At 43.1% G+C, this 15,780-nt stretch overlaps 1 protein-coding gene across 1 annotated transcript in view; it reads right to left on the bottom strand.

Moving 5' to 3' along the window:
* lrp1ab (low density lipoprotein receptor-related protein 1Ab) overlaps positions 1–8,178 on the bottom strand; it is a 115,147-nt gene extending 106,969 nt beyond the window's left edge. The window contains 1 exon segment of the mRNA XM_062541235.1: positions 7,596–8,178. Within this exon segment, the coding sequence (XP_062397219.1) occupies positions 7,596–7,671 (76 nt within the window). The 5' untranslated portion in view covers positions 7,672–8,178.
* Positions 8,179–15,780: the final 7,602 nt, after the last annotated feature.

Raw genomic sequence — 15,780 nt, 5'->3', positions numbered from 1 at the left:
CCAAAATGTCACAGAATGACTCTCTCTAAACACTAGGTACTTCAAAGGCCTTAATGAGGGGTTGCATCTCTTTCCAAATCCCTGCAATCAGAACCCTCATTAGAGAAAGATCAAAGGATCCAACACTCAGTGTGTGGCACTTTCATAACCTGGAATCAAGAAAAAGTAATAACGATAAATATCAGTGCAACTGGCAATGAAGAGGGAGCTATGTGGAGGATTCTCTGCTAGGCACCTTACAAGTTATGAACTTGGAAGTTCACATCTGGATCATTTGCAGTGCTACAGATGTTGAGAGACGAATTTGACAGATTAATGTTAGTATTATTCCATGTATCATCATGTCATAAAAGAAGGCGTCTGACACGAGTATATACATCATAACTATTCGATGACTGGCTGATAAGGATTTATATAAACTGGCTGATAAAGACCATTGAGTTACTTAGCTTTGTGCTAGGTGCTCGTCAGGTGTATTTCCAATTATCAAAACTTCAACTGAGATTTACAGCTCATCATCAGAGAGACTGAAGTTGGTTGGTTGGTTGGTTGGTTCATGAAATGCTTCATCATTACTTTCATTTCCCACACCAACTTGGCCCTTGCTCCAGACCCATAGATCATGGGGAAGAAATGATTTCCAGAAACTACTTTTACTGCTGCAATTATGGTGGCAATAAATCATCTAAAATGCTGATTGGGGTTAACAGTATTTCTGCATATCACAGATATGACGCAAGATGACCCAAAATGCTGAAAGCCACACACACCTGACAACTGTTCAATTTCACTGATTAAATGACCATATATGATTGTAGTGAAATTGAAAATGTATCTTATCTTGGACAGACACTAATACAAAATGTCAACATGCTCTAACATGCCCTGTACAGGAGGTACGCAGAAACTGGAGGGAAAAAAATCTTGAATTTAAATCTAGGCTGTGGATTTGTTTACAGTACCGCGTGGTACATAGATCTTAAATTTGCTCCATCAAAGACTAACCTGCTCCCATTTTCCACATCTTTCTGAATATGAACTGGTGACTAACGGTGACTAACTGGAACAGCCGCTGGTGGAAATGAGAAGTCTGGCTATGCGATGACCTTCCAGCCAAGAGATGCCCTATAGTGTGGAGGCAAGCATGTATGGCTGCACAAAGTATGAGCTGTATAGGAACAGACAGTCTCGATGCACAGTCTACGAGCATGAAATTGGAATTCTCTACGCAGCCCTTCAGTGGAGGCAAACCTTTCCTGGACAGGTGTGTGTGTGTGTGTGTGTGTGTGTGTGTGTGTGTGTGTGTGTGTGTGTGTGTGTGTGTGTGTGTACATGCAGAGGAGTAAAACAGACAGAAAGAGAGTGACTGGGAGAAGGGAAATGGAGGAGAGATAGTGAGTTATGAGAAGAGAAGAGAAGAGAAGAGAAGAGAAGAGAAGAGAAGAGAAGAGGTCATCTAGAGAGCTTGTCGTTCAAGGGTTACCACAGTCATTTCTCTTCCATCGATTTGCCTTACTCTTTAACTACAGCTTGTGAGAATGATCTTATTCTGGACGTGGCTATATAAAGCATCTCCATATTTTACTGCACTGTTTAAACGACCACTCTGCTTGCATAAGAGTTGAGAACCTCCAAAATATGAATGGAAGTTGAAAGACTATAAACATGAAAGCATGATCGGGGAGATAAGAACAATGAAAGGCTTGTCAGACTAACATATGGAACTGAAACCGTTCGTAACAGTAGGTGGTGGCACAAAATGTGGCACCAAATGCAATGAAGGGGAAAAAAGAGAGTAAATGATGTATCAAACTGTACATGCATAAATGTTTTGTCTGTTACCAGCCTCTCTACATAGATAGGCCCTTAAAATGCATACCATCCTTTCTATCAACAGATACTCATTTTGTTTATCATCCTGTCTGTCTCATCAACATGGTGTGCTGCTGACTGTCAATTGTCCGAGGTCTGGTTGCAGAACCAACTTGGCATTTTTAACCCTGGACTGCATTTACCCGTTGGCCCGCCCTGCTAAATGGCCAAAGCTTTCACATGTGAGACTGCATGTGTGAAAAGGGTTAACTTGAGAAGCAGAGGGCAGTTAAGGTGAGCTGAACGGCTCTTGACCCTCTCTCCAGACGAGCGCAGACCAAACCCTCTTGCAGCACACACAGCAAGCCCCATTCCAGCAGCAGCGAGCAGTCAGCCCCGAGCCTGTGGCCTTCCCTGGGGCTCCAGGTGAAGAGTTCACAGACAGGGGGAACAGGGGTGGAGGAGGACACAGGGTGGTAGTCACAAAGGCGACGCTCACACATTAGTGCCGGATATCAAGCAAACATGGAGACTGGTTGCAACATTTGACCAGCTATGTTTGCATTTCACGTTACAAAGAAAATGGTGGCAGCGGGGTAGGGGTGCTGATCTGAGAAAAGGTCAATTAACAACAAAACTAAGCCTACACCTGTGCCCATGTGATCAATTCAGTCTTTATAGTGCTGCTAAGATACACACACATATTGATACAAATGTGTGGTGATGATGACAGTAGTTTTGTGAGAGATTTCTCCTTTTCATAAAACCAAGCAAAAAAACATGCGACTGTTTGCCAACACCCACCTAAATCTGTTTTGCTTTTGTACACCAAGCTGCTCCATTGTGCATGAGGCAATACTGTAGTGTGTAAACACCGACAATGGTCCCAGAAAACACCAATTACTGGAACACCCCACAAAACCCATCCGGTGCTTCACCTCTTGGCTCACCAACATCAACAAACATCGCTTCACGCCCATGCTCTTAACCCCCACACATGTGAGGGGCCACGCTAAAGAGACAGGGACACATTTCCTCTAATCTGGCTTTAGCCTGGAGTCTTCAGGCTGCCTGTGCCACACAGCTGAGGGATGGGGGGGGGGGGGGGTGGAGGAGAGCGGGGATCTTTTTGCAGTTGTTGGTAAATCTCCCGCTGTGAACCATAATGATATTACACATCCCTTTTCCTTGGGCTACAGGGACAATCCCTGTTTGGTTGCAATCACAGAACAACAAAGCCGGCTCTCTTCTTAGTCTTCCACACTCGCTGGAGACCCAGGTAAGCCATGCGAGAATGGGCAAACGTGCGGCGCACGTGGGTCTGCGATTCGTCCGCCTGTGATGATAAACAATAAAGTCGACAAGCTGGGCATTCTGAGTAATAAAGCACCAGCTGGACTGAATGGAGCCCTTGATTGAGGGCACTGTCTGCTGGATGGAGGACGGAGTCATGAGGGACCAGAGATGTGATGCTGCTGATGGCGTGGTAGAGGGCCGGATTCCTGCGGCATATTTATTTTTTTGTCTTCTTAAGACACTGTTTATGAATGAAAGCCAAAACCGAGATGAAATGCAGCGGCAGACAGATGGATCAACAGTGTTTCAAGCCCTTGAGGAACTCAATCACTTCACTTCCTCAAAACAAATCAAGATTAAACAAATGGTGCAGACTAGCGGGGAGGGGGGCAGTGTGTATATTTAAATTAAGTTCCTGTCATCAGAACCCATCTTAATAATACATAGCCAAAAATAAACAAGGTAGTGTAGCTAGAACTACTTTATCTGATTTATAGTTACGTAATAGGCATCACAAAGATTACATAAGCAAGTATGTATATTTTGCATCCACATGGATAAAAATGGCAACAAACCAACACTTAATTAACTGCTTTGATGCAGGTCTAATGCTGGGGATTCAGATTTCTACAGTAACAAGGCTAGAGGGATGCTATGTAGTTTGGATGAGGGGGATTATATGGTACCAGTGCCCAGAGTCTCTACACTGCTTAAGGACATTCATGGTGTCTCTTTAATTGGCTGATGGGGTGCAAAGGATTGAATAGGATGGTTTGTGTGAATTTGTGAGTGGGGAAGGATTGCCACACTAATCCCAAACTATTAGTGAGTTGCCGGCTCGTTCTGCTGTATGCACAACAAACAGTCCATCTCAGCTGAACAGGCAGGGCCAAAAAAAATCAGGTTATTTCTAAGTGTGCAGCTTATGCTGTATTTGAGCGAAATAGGCTTATGTTGTAAACCTTCATTATTTATCTTTAAATAAAAGCTTCCCTTATATGGCTACAGCCAACTTTTCAGGAAGGGATGGCGTGAATGTACAAAAACACATTCTCTCTGTGGGGCTGGACTCTGTGATAAATCACAACGCACTGGTCCGAGCATGACCATTTCTGGTAGAAGTGGCGAAGTAGGGAAACAGAGTCTTGTTATGACCCAGCCTGCTGCTCGTCATAGGCAGACGACAAAATGAAATGAAGCAGACCTGCATCCTATCTTCACTTCACAGAGGTAGCCTACTATGTCCACTAAAGTCCACCAGTTAAAACACATACAAATATCCAGGAGTGCAACAAATTACTAAGATAATATCTCTGATGGCACAGCCAGAAGCAGACACATCCAAACAGAATGGGAATGACTCGATTTCTCATCGGCATCCAGAACTTTCTACATCGTCCTGTCCAGTGCTGTCTTGAATTCATCACCTCAAAAAGAGAAGGCCCTGAAATAACTTCAGTATGAGCCTTTGACCTCTGTGTCTGCAATTCATTTCGCAGTCCTCACGCCAACCAGTCGACTAGCAGAGATCCTGACAACACCCACATGTTTTGGCACGCGAGAGCAATGGCTGACCAACTGTTCTTATACACACCCCCCCCAACCCCAAACTTCTTTGAATTCTATCGACTCGTACGCTTGGCTCCACTTGACTTTACCGACTGACTACTTGTCTGTGGCTAGGGTCAATCTGGGGTACAACCATAAACAAACACTGCTGCTTGCACTGCTTGCATTTGAAGTAAACCTTGCCATTGACTTATTTTTATATACAGTATGTTCGACCAATAAGGTATTAACAGAAATGTTGTTTGGGTTTTACTTTATTGACCAACTTCTTTCTGGGAGACTTAAGTAAGGAGACAAGCGCAGCGGAGGGGGGGGTGGGGGGGGCAGGGGACAGGAGGGCTGCCCTCCCCCGTGGTCACATATACATCCTGGATTAATGGCATTTCACTGGCCAGATGTTCTGCTGCGGATGGAGGAGGTGGGAGGAGCAGCAGCCCACTCCTCTTCAGGACTGAGCCCCAGCCTCCCCTCCTCGCCAGAGACTTCAGCTATTTCCTCCCCCCCCCCCCCCCCCCTCTTTTTTTTCTCCTCCTAGCAGCCAGGCAAAGGGCTGTAACAAATACTAATGCTCTGTCTGTATGGAAAGGGCAACTGCATTCTTTAGAGACAACTCCCAACAGGACAAATCCATCCAGAGGTTTGCTGATGCTGACAGCTGTGGTACATTAGTGCAAGACACAGAGATTTGCATTCAGGCAGCAGGACAACTCTGAGAAGGACGAAACGATTTAAAAACACATTGGATTCTTTAAAGAGAAATCCTATTCTCCTTTACCTATGAACTGTGCCGTCTGGAAAAGCAAATAGTCATCTGATGCACTGGCAAACCTTGTGAGGTGTGATATTAAAACATGGAGTGTAGGTCAACGAAATGACACTGATATTAACTTTGCTAAGTAGGCTGAAACTTGGACTAGTGAGAGCTGGATGTCCACTTGTGCTTTTGAACACGGAAATGGTATATTATTTATTACTGTACTGCCATTAAAATACACACCCACACCACTTCTTTTTTCTCCACTGAATATCACTTGCTAATGAATATCAATGACAAAAATACAGGCTACATTAGGCATCTTGAATTAGGAGGGTAAAGAGAATCTTCTGATATATTTGATGAGAAAATGATATAGAAAAATTATAAAAATTGTCCTTTTGTTGATCGAATACACCAAACTACTTATTTGTTAACTGGTCCTCTGTGCCCCAGATGCATATGTGCATAATTTATGGAGATGTAACAGCAAAGTATGTGGAGTATTTTTCAGTTAGGCGTTCAGTGGGCTAACCACCACCATTTTTCCTCAGTGAATCTTACAATGGCAGGCCATTGCACAATTGGTGTCCTAAACAGAAAATAGCTTGGCCCATGCACAGCCCTTTTGACAATGATTTCATGGTAGTTCACATAAAATGTTTTAGCTCTATGCAATGTTTGGATTGGATGTTGTCTCGAACAGAAATTCTTCAACTCAGAGAGAGGACATTATCTTCAATTGTGCCACTATCCTACAGGCTAGTCAACAGGAACTATACCACATTGAAAAACTAAGGAGCAGTTGGTAGCTAAGCAGCTGGTACAACGTCAATGCATCAGTGGTCAATTCTGCTACTTTGTATCGGATAGCTGAGATTGATTAATTCGACGGCAACAATATAACGCTACAGTTAAAGACCAGACTATTTCAGTGTTACCATTGCCGATAGGGACGGCCATTAAACAATACGTGGGGTATTTTGATGAGGGTCTTTCACACCCGGCGCTTTCAGGTGCCGGTTGAGCCTTCAAATGCAAATAGACGACCCCGTGAATTCAGGGACGACTCCAAAAGACCATAGATCTTCATTGTCCAGCCAGTGACCCGATAAAAACGGCAAATGTTGAGTTAATTCAAGTCTAAATAAACAAAACAGCCTTTCAAGATGCAATTCACCACGCTGGGTTGTGTGATGAGACCGATCGGAGACAAGGCTACATACCTCGGATAGCCTAGGCTACTTGATATATGCGAGTTTAAACAGCTAGAGGTTTAAACATCCAGTTATTAAGCTACACTAGGGCAGGGTAAAACACAAGTGGCCTGAAGTGTCCGCGATAGCAGTGTGATCAAGCGAGGGAAAGGTTTTAGGCACCTCGATCGCCAGAGAAACGATTGCGCCGTGGCGACATCGGGTTTATGAAACATGCAGGCCGTTGCATTTCATTTGGAATTCGTTTATGCTTTCCGGACCAAATAATCAATCCAAAATAAAACAATCGTATCGATCTATTGCAAAACATACACTTCATTCAAAAATCATGTCTTGATGCTTCATGCATGACGTTGTTTCATCACCACGTCTGCAAGATAGAGCTGGCCATCCAAACAATAAAATAGGCTACATTAAAAATCAATCGTCGCGTTTTCAGTTCACCTACAAACATATGGGATTTCTGGCCCTGGTTTATCTTTGCCGTTTAGGTTTGTTATATTTGAAACTATCTAGCGCTGGAGGTTATTTGCTGCTAGTTAGCAAACCGAATATGCATTGTCAACAATGTGAGGGAAGACGCAACACAAAGTGTTGGGATCCTATGCACAGGTGGTAAAGAACGTTTAGATATGGGGTGAAAAAAGTTATAGCCTAGGCTACTATTGAGAATGATCTCTTTATAAGGAGTAACACTGCTAAGAACCTGTCCATTTTCCCAAAGTGACACAATTGATCAGGCTTCAATGGAAAGAGTTAAGATAGCCTATGGCTGAGCTGGTGTGTTATGGCTCATGTAGACTGTAACTGTTTATTTGTTTGCCTTTGTAGGCTAGTCCTACATGCTGTTTTTGTTGAATGTTTAATGAATGCAATGCACACTTATGGAAATAAAGTGCACGATGCATTCCAATAAATGCACATGAAATCTTTGTAAAGCTACTTACCATCAATTGCTCTTACAGGAGCGAGAACCCCCAGACTGAGTACAAATCCAAGGAAAAGCAATCTCATTGCCCACATCTCTGAAATGCAATATGCCAATGCTTGTTGATATGCAGAGAGCGTTGATTAAAATGATAAAATTCAAGCGTTGGATTCAAACACCTCATCCGAATCTCTAAAATGGACCGTTCAGATTTCCTTCTTTGCGCCTTCCAGCAGCACCCACTCCAAGTGGCTAGCAGAGGTAGGTTAGCTAATCAGGCAGGAGTATGAGTAACATACAATTTTTCTTCCGATAAAAGGCTTTGGAAGCCTTTAGAGGCGACTGGTTGTGCTAGAGCACCGTCATGAATGTTGTTTGTTGTTCATTCCCAGCATGCTACCATAAAATAAAACTGCCTTTAAATTTCTGTTATAGTCACATAGGTGACCTAACCATTCCGATGAAGAAAAAAAAAAGAAAAGAAAAATATAAAAGGTACTCTTTTCAGCGTCCTTGACAGCAGTGTGCTGAAATGCTCTTTGGAAAAACAAAAAATTAAAAAGCAAACACCGCCTATGCCTTCTCTTCCCCACCGCCTCTGATGCTGGTGGTTCCAATTTGAGTGAAGGGTGAAGTGGAGCTGCTCCACAGTAGACTGCTATATGACGTCACCCATTTCGATGGACAACCAACGCGGCAGTCCCTCTGCGCACGCGTTGGTGGCTTCTCTGTTGTGTGCGCCTGTTCCAGTGCTTCGATGGAAGCTAGTTTACGCGGCAGCCATCTTGGCTCAAAATGTGTTCAATTGTACTCTATAATAATCGATGAGTTTTATAACTCCCTGTTTGTTTATACTTTCTCCCGCTTATTTTCACTCCCACAACACTGCAGTTGCACATAGACTTAAATTCTAATAACTTCCGATTAGTTTCAATTAGCATGCACCGGCACATTTCTGTTTTTATTCAATCTTTAATGGTTTTTAATTTATTTCAAAATTAGAACTTCTTATGTAGCCCACTAAAGCCTGGCTGTTGGGGCTAATGTTGGAAACGTGTGAACTCTGAATAGTGATGTAACTTTAGGCCTAATAGTAGGTCTAGACATAGGCATATTTTGTAAAACTGTCTTTCATCCTTTGAAAGTCAATTATTGGAGGGGAATAACAACAATAGGCCTACCTACCAGAAACACACACATGCAATTTTGATGAAATGAAAGCTTTGTTTTTACGAAACACAAGCTTGGAACATGCCCTCTAGCGTCAACCCGTTTCTCTTCAACTCATGTCAGCCTACCACAAAACAAAGAAGAAAGATTTCCACCCGGTGGCAAAAGGCAGTTACTACAAGTACCGTTCATTTTTGCAAGTATTTCTGGCGTTTCTAAAATTGTTATGATGATCACACAGACTGGGTTGTGTTTCCTTTAAAGAATGCATGTCAAAATCAGTTGGCCTAAATTTGCCAGTAAAAACTTTTTTGAAGCTTAAGTCTTCATTTAAACAGTCAATGTTTTTACAGGTTCATATAGTTGGTAGGCTACTGATGTTATTCGACCTGCAGCATATTGTTATGAACATACTATGAATATAAGCTATCCTTTGATGATACCCATTACATGTTTTCATTCCTTCTCATTAAACTAATGTCCTCCTGTAGAAAGGTTACTAAAGTTTGGAGAACACCCCAACTCCACTCAACCAAAAGGCATGCCAGGAAAATCCACCTCACTAATGAGAGGCTTCAGAACAGAACACCGGAAGAACACAAGGTCACTTCATGTCACAAACACCACTGAGGAGTTGCCGGGTTCCTCAATTATCTTAGTTTCCTAACCATGGTAGCCTTAAAACAAGCTGACAAAATGTGTTACACCCCACTGAGGTCATGCTGATAATGGTAATGGCGGAGGCAGCGTGAGAGTGAGGTGTTCAGGCAGTTCTGGACCGACGGTGACTGTGGACAGCAGCAGAGCGCATGCACACGAGAGGAGACTCTTGACTTCCACCTGGCGCAGGTCTGCGTTAAATTAAAGGATTAAAGGCGAATTAAATTACAGGTCAGGTAAGGAGAGCTCGAGTCACATCCTACTGCTGATGAAAAGCATCCGTAAGTCCAGTGGTCACCAACATAGACACAAGCACAAAAGTCTTGAGTCAAGTCTCACATTTCTCTGATCTGTGTTTACTTGGACTAACAGGTGCTACAAAGGAAACCTGAACCTGAACCTGTTTTGCAGACTTTAGAGAGTGTTACTACACAAGAATATACAATGCAACTTAATTGTAGTGCAATGCTGAGAAAGAGCTGAATCTGCTGTGTTGTCCTCTTTACCTTGCAAATGTGTTTACGGGTCTTTTCTCACACTCATACTTACAAAGAAGAACACTAAATTCACTCTGGTTTTGTCGCTGGTCAATGAAGCGGCAAAACCCTTTTGGACAAGAACTATCCATCACTAGAAAGTATAGTTTTCCCATATTGCACATGTTATCAACACGCCACTGGAAACCATTGCAGTCTGTTGCCATAGCCTGGAGCGAGAGAGGAAGTTGGAGGGGTACATCTGGAGTACAGAGACAATGAATCTGTCCATGTCCCCTTTGAGAGACATCAGAGGCTGCCTCTCGCTGATGCTAATGGGCAGGCATGACAGAAATAGACTGTGGTCTTTAGACAGACTCAGCCTGTCTGGGTCCACTCACAGACCTCCAGTCCAACTCAACAATGTTGTGCAGTGAAAGCTGACAGAGACTGATGCACTGGAGCCCTCGTGGGATCTACAGTCTAACGTCATGTTTGTGATGGTGGTACTCTAACCATCTCAGACTAAGTATGCTTCCCACACTAAAAAAAGTATGTCAAATCCCATATTTAAAATGTAATCCATGGATTTACTCCTCTGTCTGGGGAAATCACATTTCCATCCATGACTGTACTTTGGGTATTTGCAGGGGACGGGTTCAGTTGAGGTGTCGGCTAAATGGTGTTTTATCATTACCTTGTCACACGAGGCGAAATCTCATTGTGGAGGGATTTGTTCATGATGCAGAGAGGCACTAGAAGAATTTTCTGGAAAAGTCGGAGGCCGACAGAGCCAGATGGGGCTGAGGTCTCCAGAGGGGGGAGTAAGGAACGCCCCAACTCTGCTGGCCAACAGACTGGATCACCGATGAAGCATTCATCACTTGGAGCAGAATCTAATCGCTTCCTGTATGTGGTCTTTTCAGTGTATTGGAACACATAATCCCTCTTTGTCTTTGACAGGTGTTCACAAATTCATGAGTTTTATTTTCTGCACGCACACAGTGCACAGTAATAAACACATGCATGCACACACTCAAACACACCATTTACTCTCTACTTATATGGTATTAAGGTTTAGGATGCAGTCAGTGATATGTTTTTCTCAGATCAGTCAGTCTGAGCTTAATCAGTAGGCCTATGTCTTTTTGCAGCGAAAGGACATTTGAAGAAACCTTTTATAGGCCACCATGTTGTAACTTCCCTTACACCACTTCATAGTCAACCCTGAGATTTCCCCCCTCTCTTTACACACACACATGGGCCTACTTTTGAAAGTATGCATTCTTAATCTTCATGGTAGTACTACAACAAACAGACATGACATGGCACAGCATCCTCCAATCCTGCAGATGGCACTGTAAACTAAATATCTTTTGGTTTTTGCTCTCAATACAACATGTTGAGAATTGTTTGAGAGTTGTTGTAATATCTGTGGACAATTACATGCAAAACATGGAATATAATAATTCCCAGCCAACATTGATATATTGATATAGACAACTTAGGGCTGTTTGAATGCAATTAGTCCTTTCAGAGACTGGAGGAAAAGCCAGTAACAACTCAAAGTGGAGAGACCAAAGGAACTACTTGTATATTGAGATTATTTCAGGACTTGAGGTGAGCATTTCAATCCTCACTCTGCGGTGCTAAATATACACATCAGACAGTGGCATTCCCCTGGAGAAAAGCAATACTAAAAATGAACTGAACAGAGCCATAAGCAAACCGTTCATCCCTGTGCTTATAGTGCCCACTTCATTCAGCAGTACAGCAGGTCAGTCTGAATTTACACACACAGCAAGGGTCTCTCAAAAATGTTCCTTGACATATATTGAAATCTATTGCATTATATATGGACCCTTTCCGGCTGCTAGTCTCGCCCAAGGGAATGCCAAGAGGTCACAAAAGGCCTGAGGCTTGATTATTAAAACTACTTTTGCTTGGAGGAGAAGGAATTACCCCAATGTGGAGAATCCCTGGAGAATGAGGCTGAAGTGGCTGGTTGTTCACTATGTCCCAACATGCATCCATTTGTTTGTCATGTGCCTCCCAGGACCTCTGGCTGAAGGGTTTGCAATAAAGCTCATTGTACACCATGTGATACATTCTGTAGTATCACAGCTATATGTCTGGCATGTAACTGCAGTTGTGCATGCTCAACAATGCACAAACCAGGAAGGCTGCAGCGACTCTCTAATGCAGAGCCTCTCTAATGCATTGTTTTTTTTTTCCCCTTTGGGGAGCGGATGTTCTGTTTCAATATTTAACTGACAAAGGACATTCTGTTACCACTTGTTAGAAACTGTGATATAAACAAGACTAATCCTCATATTTGAATCAATAAAAAACACACTCCTGATGTGATAACCGCAAGGAAACAGCTGAGGGTAGAAAAAAAAAACATGTAATGATGTAAAAAAAACATCTCTTAAATTCTCTTAACTCTCTTGTACCAAGTATGAGAAGAACTTTTACGGATTGCTGTCAAACTATACCACTGTGTATCAGATATGTACTTAGACTGAATTATTATTCTGCTCCTTATGGGCACGTACAAACCTGCATACTTATTGCATTTTTGCATAATTGCATTTGTATTTATATAATTCTGTAATAAGGCTATCTAAACAACTATGTCATCTTGTTATCAGTAAAAGTAACGGACGGATGCATACGTGGACACATAGTCACCCCGTGAGATTAGGGGAAATTGCGCCGCATCGCTGCATCGAGGAACGGTTGGCGTGTTGTGCGGGGGCTGGTTTGAGGCACTGCCAGCGTAAACAGTCCCAGACCACATGTTCTCCCAGGGCAGAGACTGAGGCTGGCCACCCTCCAAGCACATCTGCACACAATCCCCCAGCCTGAGCCACCCAGTGGAGGGGACCCAGCGAGCAGGGCAGGGCAGAGGGAGGGCGGGGTGTGAAGGAGCGCACCAGGCAGGCCTGTCTGTTTTCCCAGACTCCACCAACCTGTTCCCTCCCCACATGCAGACAGTCACGAACAGGACAATTACAAGACAGGCATGCAGGCTCTGATTTATGGGATTAAGCAGCTAGATACATGGCAGTGTACACACAGAGAGAAGGTAAGAAGCACAAACAAGGCCCTTAAGTCAAAGACAGTCACCTATGTAATAACCACAACACAAAAAGAAGTTCATACTGATCTCCCAACACTGTAACTGAGATTTATTAAAAAAAAAAAAAAAAAAGAAAGAAAAAATCAAAACTGAGATGAAGAACAGCCGAAGGCTGTAATGACTTGGCACAGTAAAACGTTGCCCCAGCGTTGTGGTGGGAAAACACTGACTGGCTCACACAGGGATTTTAATATTTCCTTTGGTGGGTGAGGGCCTGGGCTGAGAACATATGGCCCTGCTGGATTGCATCACTTCACTGGAACCAAGCACTGTATGCCGGGCCAACATTACCCAACCGCCTCTCAGCCTTGAAATGAGATGGATGGTTGCATAAATCACGTCTGTGAGTCCCTAACCCTTGCTCATCATCTGTCAGGGCGCTCCGCCTGTGTTTGCATTTGCGCTCAGACGAGCTGGCCGGCGTGATGAAACCCATCTTGCTCAAGAACCCCGGCCGGCGTTTACAGCTGGCTTTATACAAAAAGGTGTCTTCACAAGAAAATGTTTGACAGATAAAAAACTGATTTACTTATTTCACTTTGCCTCTCTGCATTTCTGTCTGGCTACTTTCTTGTCAGTATCTTTGTTTATCTACCTATTTATAGGTTGCCTTTGGCAACTTCCTGCAGACAGTTCTTTGGAGCATGCATCCAAACCACAGTCAGGTAGTGAGGTTAGGTGAGCTTGCATGCTTGCACGGCATGCTTTTTGGAAGGAGATAATTACCGAAGCAGCTCTACACTGACAACACCTGAGGAATTCCTGGCATGCACAAACAGCAAGAGTATTCGCAGCCACCCAATATGACCTAGAGCCAACCTCCCCCACCCCTCAGGCCTCTCTAAAGGGATTCCAAATCTGCCTGCACCCATGGTGCTCCAGTTCCTTTAGACGCATACAACATGTGCCAGTCCCTTCCTCTATCATGCCTTTTGCCAGTTGTGAATGTATGTACCGTAATTTCCCGACTATTAGCGGCTTATGCATTGATTTTGCAAACATTTCTTCAGCCATGAGGTTAGTACACTGCAGTTAATATGGTATCAATATGGTTTTGGTTCTTATGCATAAAACGCTGTCCTGCGGCTTATACACAATGCGGCTTATATGCGGGAAATTACTGTATTGACCATTTTTCATACCATTCATGTATTCAATGGAATTTATTATTCAGTGACATTATACAGTCACTGTATGTGGGTGTATAGGCTGGCTCTACAGGTATCTTGAAGCACACAGCAACAGTGGTGAGTGAATCATGTTTTGTCAGTTTGCACATACGAGGCTATAAAGGCTATTAGCCCCGAGTCTGATTGTGGGCACTTTAAGCTCTTAGTGCTGAAATCTGTGGGTTGTGTCCAAAGCTAACTCTGGTGTGGGCAAAGTGTCTTTGTGGTCTGGAGAGCCCTGTCTGGACTGTAATGCACAATAGCAGCAGATCCCTAAAGCCCAGAGTTTCCTGTGGGTCACAATCGAACACACTCACTCACTCACACACACACACACACTCTCTCTCTCTCTCTCTCTCTCTCTTTCTCTCTCTCTCACTCTCGTGCTCTCTCTCTGACTCCAGGAATTAATTATACTCTCTGAGTCATACTCTGCCTCATTGTCTGTTTCTCACTGTTTCCTCTTCTTAATTTACATACCTTTTCCGTTCCACCCACCCACACATTGAAAGTAAGCCCTCTGAAAATTGCTTTTTGAAGCACTTGTTCCAATACATTATCTAGTACTGCATTCAAATATATGGCATGATATTCAGTTATGGTCTCTAGTGTGCCTTTTATGATGGACAATGTTCCTACTGTATATGCATTACGCTCTATAAGCGCACACACCATATCATGGTGGACATGTTACATGGACAAAGTTAGAGTCCATCTGTCTGCCTAAAATAGAAGTTAAAACATTAAATGTAGAAGGATTCAGCAACAAATATCCACACATACTAAAAGGAATCTAGAATATTATCTCATAAATTATTATATTGTGTATTCATACTGTGATTGATTAAACTGTAATATGTATAGAGAGTTTGTGGGATAACTTATTTTACTGGCTATTTTCTGATCTTTATTCTTGTTTATTTACAATGCAGGTTATGGTATCAATTCATAGATACTCTGCAGACCAATGCTTGCAATAGGATTGCTTATTTTTGTCACTTGGGGACTAGCCACTAAGGCATTGAGAGTGGGACCATGGGTCCACGTTTCCAAGCGACAAAGAATGGCGAAATCACAAACATAGTTGCTTGTGTTCATGCTTCGCAGAAATAAAAGCCCCATTCTTCTATAATGTTGTCACTTCAGGCCCTAATCTACTGACTCAAGGGACAGGGGGATAAGTCAATTGCCAACACTTCAGCTCACTTGAGAAGGGCATGCAGGCTGAGCAGTTTACATAAAATGAAATCCAAAAGCTCAATATTGCAGATAAGATTTTAGAAAGACTTTAGAAAGAAAGGCAAATGCAGCTTCACTTTTACAGCGGACTGGACTGTCTCTGCATTCAGATATGCTATGTAGATCCACGAAAGTCTTATAGCCTGCTTTATCGCTTTAACATGTATTTCAACGTGCTAGAGTGTAATTAAATTAATGTGATTAAATGCATGTTGTCGATGTAGGCTATGTTTTCCGATTATCCTGAACAAAACCACACCGTACACGGTCTGCGCGCAGAACCACTACACCGATGAGAGCGCAACTCAAATCACTTCCCCAGATTCCAAGCTGAATTTCCCTAGC

This window comes from Sardina pilchardus, chromosome 7 (genome assembly GCF_963854185.1).
Source record: "Sardina pilchardus chromosome 7, fSarPil1.1, whole genome shotgun sequence".
NCBI classification, from domain to species: Eukaryota; Metazoa; Chordata; class Actinopteri; order Clupeiformes; family Clupeidae; genus Sardina; species Sardina pilchardus.
The sequence above is the reverse complement of the archived record's forward strand: the minus strand, read 5'-3'. Positions and strand labels throughout refer to the sequence as shown.